Here is a 21,554-nt window from a genome sequence, read left to right as displayed (position 1 = left end):
TCAAATCCTGGCCGAGACCGACTGTTATGGCTGAGGGTTTTGTGATTTTCCTCAGATGTTCCATATAAATGACAGGATAGGCCCTTAAAATGTGTCCCATCTTTTTTTTTTTCCACTTATCATGCCATAATTTCATACTGTATAATTACAGATACTGTCGTTGTGTTTAAATCATACACAAAAATACAAGGTGTCCAAAATGTCTTTGTATAGTACCTACGTATTTGCATGTCTATAATATTCAGAGATTGGCAGCAGTTGTTTTATCTCTGTCTAGGTTGGCGACACAGATTTAAGACCATTGTTTAGTATTGACATAATGTTAAATGGAAAATGATATTGTCTAAAGGAAAAAATATTTGTAGTGGAGGACTTCCATGAAATGGGTAATCCAGTTCTAGAGAGTTTGTTTTAAAATAATTCATATTATAATTTAAGTCACTTACAGAGTGTAACTTGTATTGTACTATTAAGGGGCCTCTTGATTAGGTCTGCTTCCCCTCATTGTCTGCGCATGCTAAATTATTGCAATCCACCGTCCCATAATATCGGACACACAGCACATCACTTACAACCCGATATAAAACATCCAAGCACAACATTTAAAGGAAGAGACTTAAAAATCAAACAAATCAATATACGCAAAGCAAGATGTGCAACAGTTTTTAAAATTGATAGACCTGATGATGGTGTAATACACATCGAAACATGTCGTCAATATAAAATGTAACAAGATCTAGTATCTAATGAAAAAATGTTATAATTTTAAGTAATTTTAACAACATTTTTAAGTTTGTGTATAGACGGTAAATAAATTATTGTAAAATTTGCTGTTCTGTTAAGGTACACATTTTTAATAAAATGTTATTTTAGTGCGCATATTTTAACGGCAGAAAATTCCACTCTCCGTGGCATACCGCTTGTTATTTTATGATGAATCGAGCCGCTTGTATGAAGAGTTAACCCTGCAATCTGCATTGACATTAACACACATCTATGGGTGTGCAGCATCAATGAAGGAAATTCTCTTTGTCTATGAAATTACTCCTAGCACAAATGAGCCGACACTTATTTTTGTAAGTTATGCTTTGTTTTTGTCATGGAATGGAAAATAACAACTGTGAAGTTCAGGGCCATGGAACTAGAAGTGATTGGTGGAAAAACATATGCGACATGGCCACACAGACAAGCTGATTATTTTCTTCTTTTGGTATTACAGTTGGGTTCCAGCCTTGATGCTCGTCCACTTCTCTCTATCCCTGGCCATTCCTTTACAAATGCCTATTCCACTGTTTCTGAGGTCACCTTCCACACTCTCTAGCCATATTTTTGGAGGTCATTGTTGTACCTCATTCTCCATCTTTTATTCTCAGGCGTTGGGCCGTATATTTTCCTCAAAACCTTCTTCTTGTAGTTTGCAACCTTATCACATCCATATAGCAGTACGGGTCTTATTAAAATTGTATGTAATTTGCTTTTAGTCTTTGTAATGTGAGTTTGTTTTTTAGGCCATGATAGCATCTATTTGCCACCAGCAAGCTATGGTGGATTTCAATTTCCAGCTCATACTTCCTAGTATTCTTTAAAAACCGTATTTCGCCAATTCTTATTTTCACTGCTTCATACTTAAAGGATAAAATATTTAATGTATGTCATAAATTAACAACACATCTACTTCAGTTGTTTTTTATCATAATACACTTTTGTTTGTTATTTATTTGACTTGGTTTTTAATATTGAGAAACGAAAGACAAAGCTTGTAAATTATTACATATTATCTGTGTTCGGCAACGGCTGATATATCGGGATTCTCCAGACGGATGTGCCACTGCTTCTCCTTGATCCTTGTATCAACAGCACAATAGCAAGTCCGTCGGCTTCCCCGAGGAAGATTCCCAGTTTCTTTCAGCCTGTGAAAGATGTCTTAGGACTCAAGATTCCTGGTGTGTGACTGTGTATTCTGCAATTGTGGTCAAGTCTACACTGGGCACCTTCCAGCTGCTGGACTTACTTACACATCTTTCGCTGTGAAAGCTTATATGCTAGGGGCATACAAGTCTCGTTGACCAACATAGTCACAACCCTCAGAGCTGGCAGAGCTGTAAATGTCAGAGAAAATATTATATTAAATGTATTCCAGAACTCATGCAAAACCTTCACCTACACAGAGAAATAATATGCCTGCTTACTGAAAACGTTACAGGTTATTTAATGATGATATGTCAGTGGCAGAATTATTATATAATGGTAATGCTCCTGACGCATTTTAGAAGTACTTGATTCGAATCTTAACAGGGTCGCCAGTTATCCTGATTGAAGATTTTGTGGTTTTACTGTCCTACAAGAAAATGTTCCAATACTACCTTGAAAGAAGTCACAGCCATTCTCCTTCCTACTTGTTACCCTGTCACCATTAGTAATCATTATTCTGCCTCCCTGAAGCTGAAAAATCTTGTTAAATAACTTGAAAATCAATAATTAAGACCTGCAGGAGACAGGATAATGTTCATGAGGGATAAATAGATATTGACACTGAAAGAAGTCGGTCACAGAAACCCCAGTGGTACTGTCGCAGTATTTACGTGAAGAGTCTGAGAAGAACCAGTCAGTAACCTGGCTAATATTTTAAATTGTTAGCTCAAAGAAGCAAAATCACCAGTCTGCAGTCTATTCCATCAGATATTATTCTAACCTTAGTATAATAAGAGTGGGAACGCAGATTGCGTTGCATTTCCGCGGTTGTCTGATCTGGTGTAATGCTGATAAATCGTCAATGTACCGTTCAACATGTCTGCATGCTGGAAGAGGCTTTCTCACACACATATAGGTCTTGACAAACTATTCTCTCATCTCCGACTTTACAATCCACTGGTGGGCCTTAGCTGCCTCTTTCGGAGGTTACTTGATATAGTGAAAAAGTATTACACATAATTAACTATGGATGGCAACCTAACCAAACCATTAACTGCGACACCTGTACCCATGTGATCTGGTGGGGTAGCTTCAATAGATTTAACAGACTACTTAATGAATTCCAGTTCCTGTACAACCCTGTGCTTAACCCATTAGATTTCTAATCTAAACATAGCATCACCTTCTTTAAAGTCTGCTCTGCATTTAACAATTGCGTTCTTTGCTCCTATTAATGGTTGTTAAATGTTAGTGAGCTTTAATTCAATTTCATATCTGCTGAATAACCTCTCCTGCATCTGCATCATCACTTTGGGGTCCACTACCATTGTTGTCGTGGCTATCAGGATTCAGTCTGTTTTATTTGTACTTCCGTTCGTTTGGCTGAGCCTGCAATAAAAACTGAAACCCTCAACTTCGGTCTGAGTCCTCATCTGCTCTTTCTTCACACTCAAATGCCCTACTTCCGACTTCCTGTGCGATGGCATTGTACTCCAATATGAGTTGGTGAGCAAAAGTAATCTTTAAAGATGTAGAATAAATTTATAGTCTACCGCATTGGTGGTGTGGGCAAAGTGCGGTCGCATTTCAGATGTCTGCATGGCTCTGTGCACGACCACATCACTGCTGGTGCTATTGGTACACATCTGCTTCGATTCTGCCTGGGCTGGAGATTTGGTGGCTGTGCCGTTCCACTCGGCTAAGTTGTTGGTCCTTCAGAACTGCCTGTGATGTTGTCGGCGGGCTCCTAATTCCTTCCGACACCGGCAGGGTCTTCCACATTGCCGTCAGTGTCGCTGGCTCACTTAATGTTGTTGACTCCCTTGGTATGACGTCACAGGTTGAAGTCCTGGATATTGTTGTTGGCTGCCCTGTCATATAATTTCAGACTATCTGAGGCCGGCCCATACTTGAGATGGTTTTTGGCTGCAACTAAAACGCTTAATTTCAGGGGATACGTATATACTTTCTATACTTAATACTAGGTCATAAACTATGAGTGAGAACTGATTATTGGTATCCGAGAGCATGTTAATAATGTGAGGTCTGAGGAACAATTTGCATAAGCAAGTGTCCAGTTATATGTTACAGAAGGTGGACTAATACTTCACTGAACTAACCTCATTGACTGCAGCAATAGCCCTAGACCCTTTTTACAGATTGGTATCTTTGACATGCTTAAACTGGTTAAAGTCTGATTAGGAATTTTTAAATATGACATCAAGACTGGGTACTGGACTGATTGATTTCCAGAATATTCTCCTGGTCCACCTCCTCTTTGTGTATGGCAAAAAAGTTCTCTGAGGTCAGGATACGGGTATCCTTTGTGTGGCCTGCGTGGATTCATTAGAGATAGGTCTCATCTAACCACTGTTTAGACAATACCAACAAGGTGATGGCTTAGCACATTCAGACGTCTTAAGACTTTAAGTGTCAGTCGGTCTGCTGTCTCGATGCTGTGGACACAACCGTGTTCATCACCCTGACATGCCAGCGACTCTCAAGATTCAAACCTGTGAGCACTCATGAGTTGGTGCCTAGAACCGCCACACTAGCTAACAACCAACTTCAAACACATTTTCAGTAATGGCATTGCATGTCAGAATGCCATATTTTACATGTGATCCCATCATTAGGTAGCTTTTAGAATTACTTCTAAATGAGGTAAAGGTATAGAAGATATAAAAGTAAAAAAATTAGGAGTAGGGATTCCTTTTGCAATTCACAGTTGCTATGGGCAATTTAAGGATTTTCCTATTCCAATTCACATGTGGACATTGCCAGCTATTACCAAGAGATCTACTTCTTCAGATGAATTGTGTATCTTAATAATGCATTATCATGCTATCTGCTAAATGAAATTTTCAGTATATGTATTCTAAAATTCAAAACATGTACTCAAAACTTTTTAATGTAAATTAACTTATCAAAAACTGAGGGTGATATCTCCACATTCATCACAATGCACATATTTCCAATAACGATATTTTCAACTCCAATATCTGACATCACAACCAACTTATTTCATAAATTCACAAGAGAAGAGAAGTCCTAAATATTTGCCCTCCGTCCATGCGGTGACAGTGGACAAAATTTATACTGCGTTTGGGTGATTGTGGTTAATGATGATTAAGTGGTATTTTAAGACCTTCAACACATGTAATATTATAAAATTGAAGCCTCTGTTCTGAGTGCTTCCAGCATCACCAACCTGAATTACAAATACAAATCCCATCTTCATATTCTACAGATATTACATGCCTACAAAATTGGAATATTACAAAATTTCTTTGAAACTACAAATTGCAATTTTATCAGTCCCGAGTGATGGGGTACGAGGTTTTAGTAACAATAAGTGTACATACCAAGATGACTGTACTGTCTGGAGGTTGGTGCATGTTCTGCTGCTGTATCTCACTGAGCTTTTGTGTGTACCATGGTCGAAATCCATCCATATATTGTTGTTGGGAATACATGCTTGGTTGCTTCTGAAAAATCACATAGCATACAAAGTTTGTTCATGCAAAACCTGTAGGAGTGTCGTCTAAAGTAAAGCTTTTGCGGCCACTGAAGTTGAAGAAACACTCTCAGGAGATTGTTCTCGAAATGTAGGCAGAAAATATCGTTTATTCGACATTCATCCACCTCACGTGGAGTATTTCATCAACATGTAACAGCGGCACTCATTACTCTACCAGCTCAGTAGTCATAATTTAAAATATAAAGTTAAAGACAGCTTTTATAAGTTGCACTTAACAGAAGTAACACATTTAAAAATGGTACCTTCAGCAGCCGTGAGAGGATGAAGGCAAAGATGACGACTTTGAGAGGCTGCACCACAAAGACACTAAGGAGAAATGCTGTCAATACAGCTGCAACCCACATCTGGCTCCTCATCAGACTGAACTTGAGTCCGAAGATTACTGAGGAGATGGCGGAGAATGAGACAGTCAACGCACAGAGAATCCTGTAAAGAACAGGAAACCTACATGACAAGAGGCAACAGTGTAACTAAATGTGTTTTAAAAGAGTTACTTTGTGCGGCAAGAAAGCATTCCACTTTAAATAAATCCCTATGGCTGTACCCACAATCTGTATGAGATAAACAGGACGTGACACAGAATTCTGGAAGGAAACCATTTTAAAAACCAAGATGAGCGAGTAACATCGAAAGAGTGATTATGGAACTTGTAAAATGTATATATCATACGGGCTATCATAATCAAAAATACATTGACCTGAAAACTCTACTAGTTACTATTTTGTTTTATACTTTATGCTAGCTTAATGCTTCACACTTACGATATCACTCTGATGAACCAAGGAGGAAACCAATAAAATGATTTCCTTTTTTGTTTCCATCCTTTATCCTCTGATGTATGCTTCATGTTACCATGGGAAGTGTCTGCATCTTGAGATTTTGATTTCAGTCTGTCTCGAGACTCTAAGCGCAAGTTTGGAATAAGTGGCTCCATCATGATAAATGTAAGTAAAGAACTCCACCACTTCTCTCTTCCCGTTTCTCCTTCTGATGTGACAGATAAACATGGAAAGGTAAAAACTGATTATTACAGAAATATAAGCACATGACAAGAAATCCTAATCTGCACACAAGCTATGACAATAAATGACAAAAATTTTGAAAATATATAAAATTCCAAGTCTAATTCATTAGAATGTAATTAATTAGAATTAACTAGCATCAGCATATGACGATCAAATGTTATAACAACTCGTTAAATCAAAAAGATAATGAATGAATAAATAAATAATGTAAGTCATTTTCATTGAAACTAAACAAAAAGTAAAGTACACCATGTGGGCACTCGGGGGAAAGGTAACATATATATAGCTCCTAATCATTTATAACCTTGCAACTAGATAGGAGTGGGTGGTCAGCGTCACTCCCCGGCCAAGCTTTACCCCGGCAAATGACCCCAGTACCCACTGGATATGAGAGTGTGTAGGCACCAGAGCTGGTCTGACGCAGAGGGTAGAGGAAAAATCCTCTTCTCCTGCTGGGGATCAAACCACGGTCGTCCAGTCTGTGGTCAGTCACTATACTGACTGAGCTAGCCAAACTCTTTACACTGAAACTACAATTTGAAAAACATGGTGGTGAGGAGTCACCTGTCTTCTGCGGCTCCACTTCTGCATCAGGTGGCGGATCTGTTGAGGAACCTTCGACTCTTGTACTATAATATAATTCCTCACTTGGAGCAGTTTTTCTGTGTAAACAACATTAAAATAATCAAAATTAGAATTTTAATCTTGGTTATGACCTTTGGTTGGGGAATATGGCAACAGGCTGAAGGGCAAACAGCATGCAATACATACAACTGTTACCACGCTAACATCAAGAAATTACGAATTAAATCTGGCATTGGATTTGATTTCGCGATTTTTCCTGTCACCATGAAGTTTACTTTACTTGGACAATTATACACGCCGATGTAAGATTTGAGGTTTTCACAGCAGTGAGTATGAAGATTTCTGTCTTCTGGGTTGTTGTGCTGTGTAGTCTAGTCGATGTTTACCAACGTTTCAGAGGTCATACTGTCTCCGTCACAGGGCGATGAATGTGCCAATTGGATGTGTGGGCCTAGGTTTATAGGAGCGGGACAGTGGATGGAGTAGCCAGCCCCATGGTCCGGCACCTACATTCATCGCCCTGATGACGGAGGCAGCACGACCTCTGAAACGTTGGATAACATCAACGAGAGTACACAGCGCAACAACCCAGAAAGAAATCTTTATACACCGATGTTGGTGATTGACTATTATTAATACAATTATGCAAATTCTGATGCTTAAATTTTAATATCTAGCAAATAACATGCCTGCATTATTTTGGATTTGGAGGAACAGGGATTGCACAGAAAGTCAGTTTTATTAAGATCCAAGGTGGGACACAAAGTGACATGCAGACATGAAACTAATAAGCACTCATGCACAATAAAAATATCCCTAAACATATGAAGCACAAAGCATTTTTTAATAAACCTGAAAGGCTATACAAAATTAATACTTTCATGAAAGGTCTGAGCATTTCACATATTTTTGTACTACTTTGCTTCACACTGGCTTTATAGATGCTTTCACTGGTGGGTTGACACTGACAAATCTAAGAGCTGAAGCATTTTTCTTTTACTCCCCCTTATAAAAGCTACATAGTAAGTTACATTGTGAAAGTAAAATGTAAGATCACAGCAGTAAAGAGTTGATGATGAAATTGGTCTCGTGGGAGGCAAAGCTGCATGCAATTGCACGAGATAATTTTGCCAGATGATTAAACACTAAACACAGCAGCAGTTAAGATCATTACTCATCTCTTCTTCATAAATGATAAGTTATGAGTTGGTAGACAACATAAGACAACAAAACACCATTTATTTCATCTCACCTGAACAGGAGAGCAAACAGGAAAGTGACAGGTGCTGTAAGAAAAGCCCCCGCAACAGTACAGAGTAACTGCCATCCAAAAAGTTGAAAGATGTTTTCACCAAGCTCTTCAGCTGCATAAGAAACAGAAACACCGTGTTAGTTCACAACACAAATTTTACCTGTGAATCTTTTGTAGTAGCCACATATATGGCCCTGTGCTTTGATTAAAACAACATGTGTTGTGTGAGCTCGTTATACAACTACCGTCACTTACCAGGATCATCTACCGGAATGCCGGACAGTAGTATGCTGGTGATTATGGTAGCCATGGTGATGCTGAGAGCCACACAGAGGCGCTGTGTTCGGGTGTATGTGCTGCGTCGATGTCTGTAACATACCCACTTCATTAACACTGCTCTGCTTAGCTGTAATTTTTATGGACAAGGAGTTGGCTAAGTGGAGAGGTTAGAATGTATGGGCAATGTGGTACGGATGTGACTGACATGCAATGCAAAATAGTAACTGAAGAAGCTCATGAATGAGCCAACTTGAAAGACCAAGACATTGATGTGAAACTGAAATTAAAATTGACTGCACAGAAACAGGTTCCGGGAATGTTAACTGGACTGAAAGTTTCAGAATAAGGCCGATGATAATAAGAACTGGGCCCCATGGCAGGTTCTTTATAAGCAGTGTTGATATTTGGTATTTTATCTACTCTTAAGACGAGTAAGCTGACTAGTCAACATACAAATTCTTTTCTCTCTCATACACTGTCCTTGTAGCAGACAATATAATTCCCTCATGTCCCAAAACTCCATCTGATTCTGCGCCTCATTATCTGCCAACTGTAGAGCAGTAGAAAGTCTTTCAATCGTTACCTCAAGAAGATGCTGGTCCACACATGCTGCTCCTGGAAGCCCAAGTAGAGATGACCAGGAAAGAGCACTTTCCAGTCGTACAGCGCTTCCACTGTGGCTGGGAACAAAACACAGCGTAAGGTGCACCCCTCGTGCATCACTGACAACCAGCGATGCACCAGAAATGTCCATACTTGATTTTGCAGTAAGTCTGTCACCACAACCCTGTCACAGTACCTGCAATATGACCACATCAAAATACTTTAATTCTTTCATAATTAAGGGAGGTGTTCTGTCAAAAAACAGTATTTTTTATGTTCTAAAAAATTTCCCCAAGAAATAAAGATTGAACTTATTGAACATTACACATTACAGATTTCAAAAGTAAAGGTATATGAAAGAGAAGAATATAAGTATTTATATATGCAGGGATGTCCAAATCCTGATGTCATACTGTCCTCTTATGCGTAGTTCAGCAGTGTGCACCCATCATTATCCAAAGCATCTATCTATTTAGAAATGTTAAAAACCAGTAATTCCAAATACCAATCTTTCGCTTTGAAACTTCCATTCATCTCTGTCGAAAACATGAAAATGACAAACATTTACATTATTAAATAGTGGAAGCCTTACTCGCATATGTGTGGGTATCACCTCGAGTTTTTTACAGACAATCTGAAAAGTGTTTATGGTAGAAAGATGATTCTTGAACCAACAGTCACCATATTTTCCATAGAATCAATGACTGCTCTTAAATATTGTTGAATGCATATGAATCTGAGCCTATGATATTCCAAAATATGATTCTGCACTGATATGAATAAATATAGGAGTTCAAAAGTTGAAGAAACACATACACACACTCATAAAACAGCATCGTGATCTCGTAACATAGGATAAGCTGAAAATTGTGCTGAACAAGGACAATTCCTTCAGATGCTACCTCTGCCTGTACTTAAGAGAACTGAGTAGACATAAGCACAACACATGTTGATTTAAAGTTGTATTCCTAATAGTGAAGGTGTTAAAGAAATGGAAGTACAGAAATACAAAGTTCCAAACATTTTGCTAAAGGTTTGTAATTTCTTTACCAGGCTGCGTGGTGACCAGAGCAGTTGTGCCACAAGCTGATGTAAGAGATGGAGCCTAACCTCCGGGCTTCGAGGAGCACAAAAACGTTGTCAGAGCTTCGAGAGTGGATGGCCTTGCTGCCACTCACCAGAATGTGATCCTTGGAACAAGACAGTCAAGATGAGAGCATGTCAAGCATATGACACTATTAAAAACAATTCACATTTCAAACAAATATCTTTAGGTACATTTACCCTTTTACATCATTTACATTCCTGGAGTCTATGTGCATGCATGGAATTCAAATAGACTCCAGGTGTTCGATATAAAAAAGTGCATTTATTGCACTACTTAGCTAGAAACTTGAAATAACAACTCTATTATGGAGAACAAGTACTTTGTCCCATGTAAGTAAATTAGTCGCATCAGTCTTTAACATACTTACTTTGTATTTTTTATCAATTTTCTGATAACTTTTGCATGTTTTAATTGAATATTCTTTGATTTTAATCCAATACTGCAGCTTGAGAATGGCAGAGATTTGACTTCACTTTGAATTGCTACGTTACTTGGTCAGAAATAAAGTCCAAGCAAATTTTAAAACACTAGACCAACCATGAGTGGCATGCATGTTTAGCACTCTACAGAATTTAACATTACTGTAGTTTATATAATTATTTCGCAGATCATTTACTGCTAACTTGCCATATCAGAGAGAAGAGGATACCGGGTTTCAACCTGACAGGGAAGGCAGAATTTCCAAAACAAACCAGGTTCTTCAGTAGGAGTAAAGAGTTGTAATATCAGTGCTCTAATGAGACTGAACGTATCTTACCATACTTTTGTCCTTATCTCCCACTAGCTTTATACCAACAACGGAAGAAGTTCCAGCATTTCTCTGGTACCCAGTGTACACTGCTACTAAGTAAGGGTAGCTGTCGCCAGGACAGTTGTCTCCGAGAATTATCACTTCGTTCTGAAACCAATAAATATTCACTGCACAGATTTCAACATTGCAGGGAAAAAATATCCTGTGTTGTGGCTCCCCTTTGAAAATTATTTTGTTTTAGAACCCAACATTTAGGATAATCTGCTTTTCCTGCTTTTCAACTATGTAAATATTTGGAGAAAAACATCACTGAGAATTTGGCAAGAGGTACGAAGATGACCGAATACTGTCCTGTATAGTCTGGTAGAACATTACTGACATTTCAAATGCGCAAACTGCCCATAGTATGAACAGATGGAAAAAGACTTAGGGCTGTGTCTTTTACTTTGGGCAATTAGACTTGCAATGCCACATACTTATAGGAAAAAACGAAAAACAAAATGCCTTCACACATGTGACACTGAGGAAGTAAAAAATTTATTTAATTATCTAAAACATAGTTTCAGAGCAATAACTAAATGTACAATACCTTAGAAATATCCTGTTTGTCCTTCACATGTGTCCATATATGGATGAGGAAGTAGACAACTAAAATTGTCAACACGAAAAAAAGTATGACAGTGTTACTGGAGGCAGAAATAAAGTTCACGTCTATGTCGAGAACGGGATCAACGTTGCTGGAAGGTATAAGAACAGTCCCAGAAAACCCACCGAAGTGAGTGCAGCGGCAGTGCAGTCGGTTCAGCGTCGTCTCATTCCCTGACTACAAAGCGCAAACACATTTAGTAAGGTTATGTTGGAAATAAAGTCAAAATTAATGGGAGAAACAAACTACGGTAATCTTAACACTAGGTATATTTACTTTGCAGCGTATTTATAATTTTGAAACTCTCATTTATCTTCATGATAATATGTTATAGACACAAGTCTAATGTTGACCTAATGAACAGTACAAATACCACTTATCTAAGTAATGTAAATAACTTTACCCGCATTTCACGAAACACAAATCACATCAGAAATGTTCTCAATAAAATTTGGAGGCCTTTGTAACACATTTGTTTCATATCACGCAGCAGAGTTTGTATATGCATTTAGACATTTTACAGAAATTGACGTACGCAGTTTCAATTTGAAAAACAGCCATTTATATCAGATGGATGTCAAAGTTCAACAAATATTCCTCAAAATATGAACTGTACTCTTCTGGGTTAAGGTACTGTTCAGTTCTCTGGCGAAACTTATCGCCTCGGCCTTCTGGTGATGAGTTCTTCAGAAACACCAATAATAAAGACTCAAACAACTACACAGCTTCATAACAAAGGAGACCACAATCAACATTTTATTATGATCCTAGTAGCCTTTGTAGCAAGAAAACAACATCTACTTGGGAAAGGTCTTCTTACTTTGTCACCGCAGATAACAAATATCAAACCACCTTTGGCAATGGGAAAGTGTGTTTATTTACGTGGCAGCTGCTGTCACTGAAATTAGCTATTTGTCAGTCTGAGAAAAAAAAACGTTTTGGGACTGTTTACAATTCATTATGTGTGTATATCAGTTCCTTACCAGATGATAGGCAAAAGTAACATTCAAAAAAGTTTATAATATTCACGAGACTGCTATCGTTAGGAAGTATACCACTATTTCTCCATAAACAAATCTAGGTATTTTTACCTGAAAGCCAAATTCTACTCTTGGGGGGTTATGTATCAGTTGAAATCCGAATATTCACAGCTACACCCGACCTCAACTAATAACTCCAATGACCAATTAAAAAATCTCCCTTTATGATGTGTTTGGATCCAGTCAGTTCGTAATAATGTGAACAGTAAGATGGTGATTGATGTGAATAAAATGATTTGTAGAGAGACAGAAAAAAGTAAAATAAAAGACAAAAGATCCACATAACCTAACGTAACCAATGATAAAATTTTTTGTGTGTGTGTGAGGTATTTGGGTTCTTTGCGCTCATCGTAAACAATTGTTAAATACTTTGCTATTGAGTGGATGGTGAAGTATAGGATTCTTATGAAGCTTCCTGCAATTATTGTTGGTAGAAGCGAAACTGTATGGTTGATCAACGAGCACCTTGATTTTCTGTGCATAAGTTACCCTCAGGCTTCTAGTGTTACCACTGCTCTTACATGCCACAATCCCATATTCTGCTAGATTTTCCAAATTTTGTATTATTCCAAGATTCCATAAGAATTATAAAAGGACAGACAACTTACATAACAACCACTGCTGTCCCAACTCATGGTCTTCATGTTCCAAACATGACATTCCAATGTTCTGATTTGAAAAGAGTAATCTATTGTGAGCCTATCATTTTCATCCATCGTGTCAGCCACAGCCTGAAATAAAATTTGCATTTCATCATTAGTCATCTATAGTATTAGAAATTTTAACAGATTTTCTGTCTAAGGTTGCAATCCTATGGTCACTTTCTTTTAAGTTTTGAATTCTCCACATTAAACACAACAGAATTTATGAGTATTTGAGCATAAAATTCAGTCAACACCTGCCCTGTGATTTACTGAACTCCTTTAATTAAACATTCCACATCCCGCGCACTGAGAATTAAAAGCAATATTCTGTCTTCATTCGTTTCTTATAAATAAAAGTTCAACAAGATTTGTAACAATATCATCATTCTGGCTGAAACAATCTTGTAAAGATTTAACTGTTTAACCTACTAGCATACTATTTACACAAATCGTAATATCCTAATTTTAACAGTCAAAAACCTCCATAAAGATTAACATCATTTTTAATTTAATTCTGCAGTGTTCGATACCTGTTAAGGCATGAAAGATAACATAAAGAGGCAGACTTTAAAGTACAGGAGTGATTATTTTGTACCTCTAGAATATCAGGATGAGGCAGTATACCAACATAGCACCAATCATCATCAAGATGACTCACTCCATCCACAAAAACAACAAGGTTATCTCCTTCCTGTTCAGTAGACGAAACATTGCGCGGAACTGTTTCAGAATATTTTTCAAAATGTTCCAATGATGGCCTTACACCAGCTGTAACCACGACCTGCACAACAGAACGACGAGCAATTACAATAAAACCAAAAGATGACAAAACTGTTATTACAAATCATTTTTCTATAATTGGAGAAAGTTATATTTCTTCAAAACCTGTTAATACACTGGGCAGTTATCACATGCATAAGGATGGGCAAATATTCTGCATCATGGATCCAACAAACAGGCATGAAGGTTAGTGTAAAAAACCAAAATGGAGAAAATTATTATATTTATTATATTTATATAGTTTGCAGTTTACAGATGTATCAAGGTCACGGATATGTTGAGCACTCACCTGAAGCTTGCTGAATGGACCATCCAGTGGACTGAACTTTAGATAGGGTGTCTGCCCCTTCTTGCATGGTATCCTGTGCACTGTAATGTAGTCCTCTAACAAATCTGTGTTGTTAACTGCTATGACAGGTACAGTCACCTTCCCCTCTGCCATATGCTCTGTTTTATTGCTGATGTGAGGAGTGACATACAGATCAATCGGCTCCGACATACCAGACAGATCGATCGGTTTGTTAGTTTCTCTGTTCCAGATATTAGCCAGCATAAGTCCTGTGTTGATATCCTTGCTGTCAGGATCCCACTGAAGAGGATTGTCATTTGCAACAGTAACCTTTGCAAAAAGAGAACGTTCCCATACTTAAACTATGAGAATTTGAGACAGTACTTAAGGTTTCTAATTATCATACCAAGAAGCATGTGCATTGCTGTGCTACGTAGTCTGGCAGATACTGACTCATGTTTGGAAGACACGTATTACCTCCATCATCACCAGGGCGATGAGTCCGTCAGTATCTACCAGACTACAACCAAGAACAATGATTTTAATAACAAGTCAAACTACTATCAGATGTCACCAAATAAATATATCTTCAAAGACTTGAACATGTTACACTTTCATACTTAACACAAATTGGTTCTTTACAAAATTACAGCTCTCCATTATCAAAATGTTGATAATGAAATGGCTAAATGGTGACTAGACAGCACTAATCAGCCAATTTTCCAATTGCCCAAATTATGATGCACAGTTTGAGATTCACGCAAAATTTTTAATTATCAGTTACAAAATTAATCAGGTTTACTGACATAAAGGTCTCAAGCCATGAATATCTTACCTGAACTCCTACGTAATCCGTGTTGTTTTCTATTGCTTTAGCTAATGCTTTGGATACCTTTACACCCTGTCCAGAGTTTCCCAATTCAATAAACTTGTCTGCCAAGTTTTTAGGTTTATCCACCTGAAAAAATAAACAAATTCAATTTAAGTCACAGTTGGTGAATGCCAGGAAAACATCTAAAGATAGGTCCTGATAGCCTCTGTTCCAGTCCTTCACAAATCACTGTTTGTAATGATTCGTACATCTCGTTCAACTCCAAATCTGCGTCACTAAATACGCATGAACCAATCACACAAGGAAGAAGGCAATCAAGACTATGCTGCACTCCCATAACTAACTAACTAACTAACTAGATGGCTTATCGAACACGAAGGTTCATCACCGAATTAACCAAAGCCCTCTACCGGACCCTGTCCTGGGCCAACAAAATCCAGTCCCCTTCAATTCCTATCTCCCATAGATCCCGCCTGACATTATCCTCCCATCCATGTCTAGGTCTCCCCAGTGGTCTCTTCCCCTCAGGCGTCACGACCAACAACCGTTGACACCTCTTGTCCCAGGTTAGCACTCCCATAAGTGGGTAGAATTGTGTAACAAATTCAGACAGACATACCTTAATCCAGGTAGTTATGGGGCCGGCATCTAGCACCTTCTCCTTCTGCTCCTCGCCTTGCTGGTGCAGGATTGCTTTCCCAATATTCTCGTTTGCTGTCACGATGTTATCGAAAGCTGTCTTATACTAAACCACAGAAAATAACAAAGAATCAAAAACACCCCATTATTTAGACATCTGAAATGAATACGAAGAGATAATACCCTGTTTACGGTTGGTACAACCATTATGCCTACATGCAAAGGCCTGCTTATCAAATAATCAAATTAAAAACAAACCAAAATAACAGTTTCATGTATGTTACATGGAATGTAGAATTTTTAACAAAGTTTCCAACATTTCCATGTTTGGCAGGTCCCTGTCACTGCGATATGGCGCGTCCTCAGGTTGCTGATGGAGGAAGAGACTCCAGTCATAGATGTTAGCTGTGAATACATTGAATAAGCGGTTGCTGACAGCCGACGAGGGGTGGTCTTCCATCTGAGGGGTTGGGAGCGAGGCTAACGACCTTTCATCGTAAAAAAATTATACAAAGCCTTGGAACTGGGTGGACTCATTGGCATGACCAAGGCAATTGAAAGGAGTTTGCTGACCCAAGGACAGGAACCAATAGAGGGCTTTGGTTAAATTGGCGATGAACCTCCGGGTTTCCTAAGCCATCTAGTTAGGTAGTTGCCAACATCTCACAATGAAATTGCATGAAAGGATGTCATATCACAAATCCTTCAGAAACAACTAGTTGGTGTTCAAACAATGAATTATTCATTCAAGAATTAAGGTTCTCACAGCGCTGAGGATGAGAAAATTGAGATCAGACTTCTAATATCATGTACACTTGTACGTGGGTAACGGCGTTTCCAAGAAATGTATTACCTCCATTTACTCTGAAGATGCAGGCATTACATTCCCCTTCAACTATGAAACCACCTATGAAGGCATCACAATCTGAGATGACAGTCCACTCAATTATTGTTACTCAATATTAAAACCAGGTAATTAAAAAAATCAATAAATAAAATCTATAAGAGAAACTGGATGTTAAATGACTCAAAAGACATACATATAAAATATATTCTAAGAAAAAGAATAATGCTTAGAAAAACCTATATTAAATTCTTTAATTACCACACGAGGTTGATAAGACTAGAGACAGGCAAAATCATTGTGATTCTTAAGATTGAGAAACTGATCATAAACGTCTGCTAGAAAGGTGGCCAGTAAATTTCTGATTCCTCATGTCCAATGTCCACTTCCAAGACTGCTAGATACAGTGCAGGCTGACGCGCAAACAAGGCACCCTTAAAGATCCAATAATATTTCTGCACTGTAAACGCTCTTGCTAGGTGTAATCTTCCTTTCATTTACTTCAAACAAATAAAAGAGAATTCCTTTATATACGTACGCTTTCTACGTTATCAATATATGTAGGATCCAAATCATGGTATGCAGGATAATCCGGTTCCGGCGCTCCCGACATACTTTCAGGAAAAGATGTACTCGCTGTCATATTATTCATATTACGCGTCATGCTGGACAACAAGACGGCCATAGTGTCCATCACCACTCTAAAATATGTATAAAAAATTTGAGGTAGTATTCATGCTTACAGATCTGCAAAACTATGTGGAATCAAAGTGAAATTAATCCTAACAAAAGTAAACAGCTGAATCCTATAATAAGCTCCTTCATTCAAACTGACATCATCATGATATTATTACTCTAGGAACAATGTTAACATTGTCTGCAACTGCCTTGCAATCAAAGGTTTCTCATGGTTTTCCCCAGTTCTTACCAGCAGATGCCATATAGATATGTACATTTATTAAACGGTATCAAACCATCAGAGCTACTAGAGCTGTTTACTAACCAGGTGAACTTTCTATTGAAAGGTATTTATTTTGAACACCAGCCAGGAACCAGATTTGTGACGGAGGTTTCTGTGGTTTCCTCAAGTCCCTCCAGGTGCAATTCTGGACACAACCTTCAAACGGACCTCAATCGCTGTCCAAATTCCCCTTATTCCCATTTTCTACTAAAGGCCACAGACATGCTAAGATAATCTTTGAAATGAACACATGAAAGACATTGTAAACAAAGTTCTTTGGTTTTAAATGTTGTTGTTGTTTCTTGGCTCTACAACCCAGTTGTGGGTTTTTGCCACCTCCTATCAGAGGTTTCTTAGTCCTTGAAGTGTGCATATGCTAGTAGTGAGTGACCAGCCCGCTCACTCTGCACAATTTCTACTCAATCCTGATTTTTGACTGCCAGCCATCTAGCAGTTAATCAGGTGAATTGGGTGAGAAATGGCCGCTGAATTTTGCATACGAAACATCTTGTATCATGCTCGTAAGGTTCTTTTACATGCTGTCATACTACAACATGAGATTGGTTTCAAATAAGTCAAGTTAAAATAAGAACTGTTGTAAACCATATGGGAAACTTGTACAGTAATGACCCAGTCACCAGCGCTTCACTACAGGATTCAATGCTGGATGCATCATATAAAGATAAAAGTGAGAAATGAGACGATATGCAGTCCATACCTTGAAGTATTCATGAGTTCCGAACTAGACATTTGTGTCCCCGAATTTGGATCTGTAACTTCATGATAAATGCTGTTCATGATGTTCTCCAAAATGTGGGATGAAGTGAGAATAATTCCATGTGGAATGACAGGGGTGTCATTCTTATTTCCTGCTCCTAGAACCAGATTGAGCACCGATACAACTTGCTTCCCAGACGAGTCATAATCCACTGGAATCTGAATTAAAATCATAACATTGAATGTGGCTTCCGAGCTGGCACCGCGTGAACTACATCTTATCTCTCTATCACTGCCTATTTATTGTAATACATCGCTAAACTTTCTTTAGTCTTGAGACATATGAAAATCTACATGTATAAAGCACTTACTATGACAGCGGACATAAATACCAGCTGGAGGACGTTTTACGAGACGCAGGGCAAGTAACGTGATTCTTGATTATAAAAGAAGATATGAAGAAACGAATACAAATTTAACGAATAACAGATAACACACTACACTATAAAATAAACAGGAGATTTGTCAGGACTCATAAAATGCACATAAAAAATAAATTCAGATAAACATAATGCTTAGGAAAACCTGCAAAAGTCTATAAATGTATGGCTCAATAATTACTACAACAGGTCGGTTAGTCAAGCGCTAGGAAGAATACTGAAGATGGGTGATGATTTAGAAACTATTTATGGACATCAAAAACAAAAAAAGGTGTACAGAACAAATCACAACATAAATTTAAAATTTGTTATAAAAACACTAAAAAAATATTTGTACCACAAATATGTAAAACGACCGTTTCTCCACGTTATGACAAATAAGTTTTTTTAACTTTAACATAAATTACTACTCTAAAATGTCAACAGAATCCTTAATGCATGACCAAATAACTACTGGTTTGCACAGAAGCACAGATGAAAAACCCAAATTTATACCAAAAAACATTTTAGCCAGTGGGACATTCTATCAATCAACGTACCTGATCGAGAGCATTTATAAACTCTTCCTTCAATATCCGCTTGTCCTCCTCGTTAATATCCTCACTTGTATCCATAGCAACTGCCATAGCAGCGATGATCCTTCCAGCACCTGAGACAGAACACAATAACAGAAAAGAGATTTTAAAATGTAATGAAACATATTAAATTACACGTGTACCTTATGTAAAGATGAATGAGAACAAATACAGAATTATACAAACAGGTATCAATTATTTTAAGAAAGATATTACATTTCCAGTACAACAATGTCAGTTGCCTGGTTTCTATTGTATTTCTGGCCTGAATTACCAAAATTTTCATACATGTTAAAAAATTAAAAAGACTTTTTGAAAACCTTTTCAGATATGATTACTTACTTGACAAGTCTCCATCTTTGATGTAGTCTAATAGCGATTTCCCATCAACTGTTCCAGAAATCAGATCCTTGCATACTGTTGTTACACTAGTGTTTCCTGGAGACTGCGCCATTGGTTTAACCTGACACAAGCGAAAATCAATAAATATCTACCATTTAAAATTCTTTATCATCATAAAGTACGTTACAGTATATACAATGAAATAACACTAATTGCAACTCTTTATTTCATGTTTTCTAGAAATAGTCTCTGGTGCAACAATTCACACAAAACATGAGGGAGTGGTCATCAGCATTGTTGCACCATGAAGTCTTATCACCACAGAAACATAATGATTCCATCTTCAGGGCTAGATTGAGGAGGGTTAGGAACTCGATGGACTAAACAAGGTTATCTCGAGGATCGGGCGACGATCCTTGGACAATCGCAGCCAAATTAGGAGAAGCGAACACTGGACTACAAATACCTCAAATCATACCTACAAAATATATTTTGTTATGCTGAAAATTAGGCATGTAGCAAGCATGGATGGGGCAAGAGGTGTGCACCGGGTTTTGGTTGGGAAGCCTGAGGGGAAGAGACCGCTGGGGAGACTTAGACTTAGATGGGAGGATAATCTCAGGCGGGATCTATGGGAGATAGGAGTCGAAGGAGACTGGATTTTGTTGGCCCAGGACAGGATCCGGTGTAGGGCTTTGGTTAATACGGTGATGAACTTTCAGGTTCGGTAAGCCATCTAGTTAGTTAGTTAGTTAGTTATTTAGTCAGTTAGTTAGTTATATTGCAAATTATGTGTGAAAACTGTCAGAAATACAAGTCTCCAAGAAAGAAACCTTTCAAAAGCATACAAATGCCAAGTTATATAATCATTCATATTGTAAGTCTGGCTATTAATGCACAGTGGAATGAAACATATATAAATACTTCTTAACCTTTATCTTACTAGCATTCCTTGTCTGGGATTTAAGATGTGTACTCAGCCCTACGAACGTTCCTTGTGCGGAATGCAAATCTTCCAACATTGTAAGTAAAAAGTAAAGTTTGTCCCACTATACGCCATATACGTGCATGGGGTGAGCGGAGGTATAACTCCTACTCATTCTTTACCTCGGCACTAGATGGGGTGAGTGGTCAGCATCACACCCCGGCCGGCTTTACCCCCGGTTAAGGACCCCGGTACCCATTGTAGAGGAGGTTGGGTGGGCCCCAGAGCCGGTCTGGACGCAGAGGCTAGAGGATAAATCCTCTGCCTCCGTCAGGGATCGAACCCCGGCCGTCCAGCCCCTAGCTAGTCACTATACTGACTGAGCTATCCTGGCTCATAACATTGTAAGTAAACTTGGCTACTTCTTTTGGCCTCTTCTAGAGGCTGCAAACATTCATTCACTTTCTCAAGGGTTTTGACAAGGTCAGCTTGATCTGTCAACCCAGGAACTATAACCATAAACAGCAATAAACATTGTTTTTGTCAAGTGGGTTTCAGCTTCCTTTTCAGACCCCCTATTCTAAGCTTCTCACATTCCTCGGCATGATGGGTGAGAAATATTTTGTGTATCCACTGAAGTAGGGGAGACAAATTTTTCTGTGTGGTCATTAGTTCACAACCATGTCCAATGAGCTTCAAAAGAACAAAGTAAAGTTATTAAGGCCTATTTAGGCAATTAAGACATTAACTGCATTTTTAAAAAAACTGTGTATTCTCTGTTCTATTGGAATAAATATGGCTTTTATTTCGTCAATTTATCATGTT

The 21,554-nt window shown here is 38.1% G+C and overlaps 1 protein-coding gene across 6 annotated transcripts in view; it reads right to left on the bottom strand.

The window, feature by feature from the left end:
• Nucleotides 1–1,675: 1,675 nt before the first annotated feature.
• The window catches only part of LOC110840771 (polycystin-1), a 44,239-nt gene continuing 24,360 nt past the window's right edge, over nucleotides 1,676–21,554 (bottom strand). For 2 of the 6 annotated variants that reach the window (XM_087345433.1, XM_087345438.1), the window contains 21 exons: nucleotides 19,805–19,925; nucleotides 19,427–19,536; nucleotides 18,449–18,666; nucleotides 17,308–17,470; nucleotides 15,906–16,031; nucleotides 15,290–15,412; nucleotides 14,455–14,784; nucleotides 13,981–14,166; nucleotides 13,350–13,472; nucleotides 11,645–11,878; nucleotides 11,062–11,202; nucleotides 10,247–10,386; nucleotides 9,177–9,392; nucleotides 8,570–8,682; nucleotides 8,315–8,426; nucleotides 7,042–7,139; nucleotides 6,214–6,439; nucleotides 5,695–5,878; nucleotides 5,277–5,399; nucleotides 3,465–3,782; nucleotides 1,676–2,099 (listed from right to left, as the gene is read on the bottom strand). In XM_087345433.1, coding sequence (XP_087201559.1) covers nucleotides 3,717–3,782; nucleotides 5,277–5,399; nucleotides 5,695–5,878; nucleotides 6,214–6,439; nucleotides 7,042–7,139; nucleotides 8,315–8,426; nucleotides 8,570–8,682; nucleotides 9,177–9,392; nucleotides 10,247–10,386; nucleotides 11,062–11,202; nucleotides 11,645–11,878; nucleotides 13,350–13,472; nucleotides 13,981–14,166; nucleotides 14,455–14,784; nucleotides 15,290–15,412; nucleotides 15,906–16,031; nucleotides 17,308–17,470; nucleotides 18,449–18,666; nucleotides 19,427–19,536; nucleotides 19,805–19,925 — 3,153 coding nt within the window. In that variant the 3' untranslated portion in view covers nucleotides 1,676–2,099; nucleotides 3,465–3,716. Of the gene's footprint in view, nucleotides 2,100–3,094; nucleotides 3,301–3,464; nucleotides 3,844–5,276; nucleotides 5,400–5,694; nucleotides 5,879–6,213; nucleotides 6,440–7,041; nucleotides 7,140–8,314; nucleotides 8,427–8,569; nucleotides 8,683–9,176; nucleotides 9,393–10,246; nucleotides 10,387–11,061; nucleotides 11,203–11,644; nucleotides 11,879–13,349; nucleotides 13,473–13,980; nucleotides 14,167–14,454; nucleotides 14,785–15,289; nucleotides 15,413–15,905; nucleotides 16,032–17,307; nucleotides 17,471–18,448; nucleotides 18,667–19,426; nucleotides 19,537–19,804; nucleotides 19,926–21,554 lie in introns of all 6 variants that reach the window. The other 4 variants (XM_087345434.1, XM_087345436.1, XM_087345437.1 and 1 more) reach the window with 4 other exon arrangements.

The sequence above is a fragment of the Zootermopsis nevadensis genome, unplaced genomic scaffold (genome assembly GCF_977971745.1).
Source record: "Zootermopsis nevadensis isolate Lab colony 2312 unplaced genomic scaffold, Znev_1.0 Znev_ptg000009l, whole genome shotgun sequence".
Taxonomy (NCBI): Eukaryota; Metazoa; Arthropoda; class Insecta; order Blattodea; family Termopsidae; genus Zootermopsis; species Zootermopsis nevadensis.
This window is presented reverse-complemented; position numbering and strand designations above follow the sequence as displayed.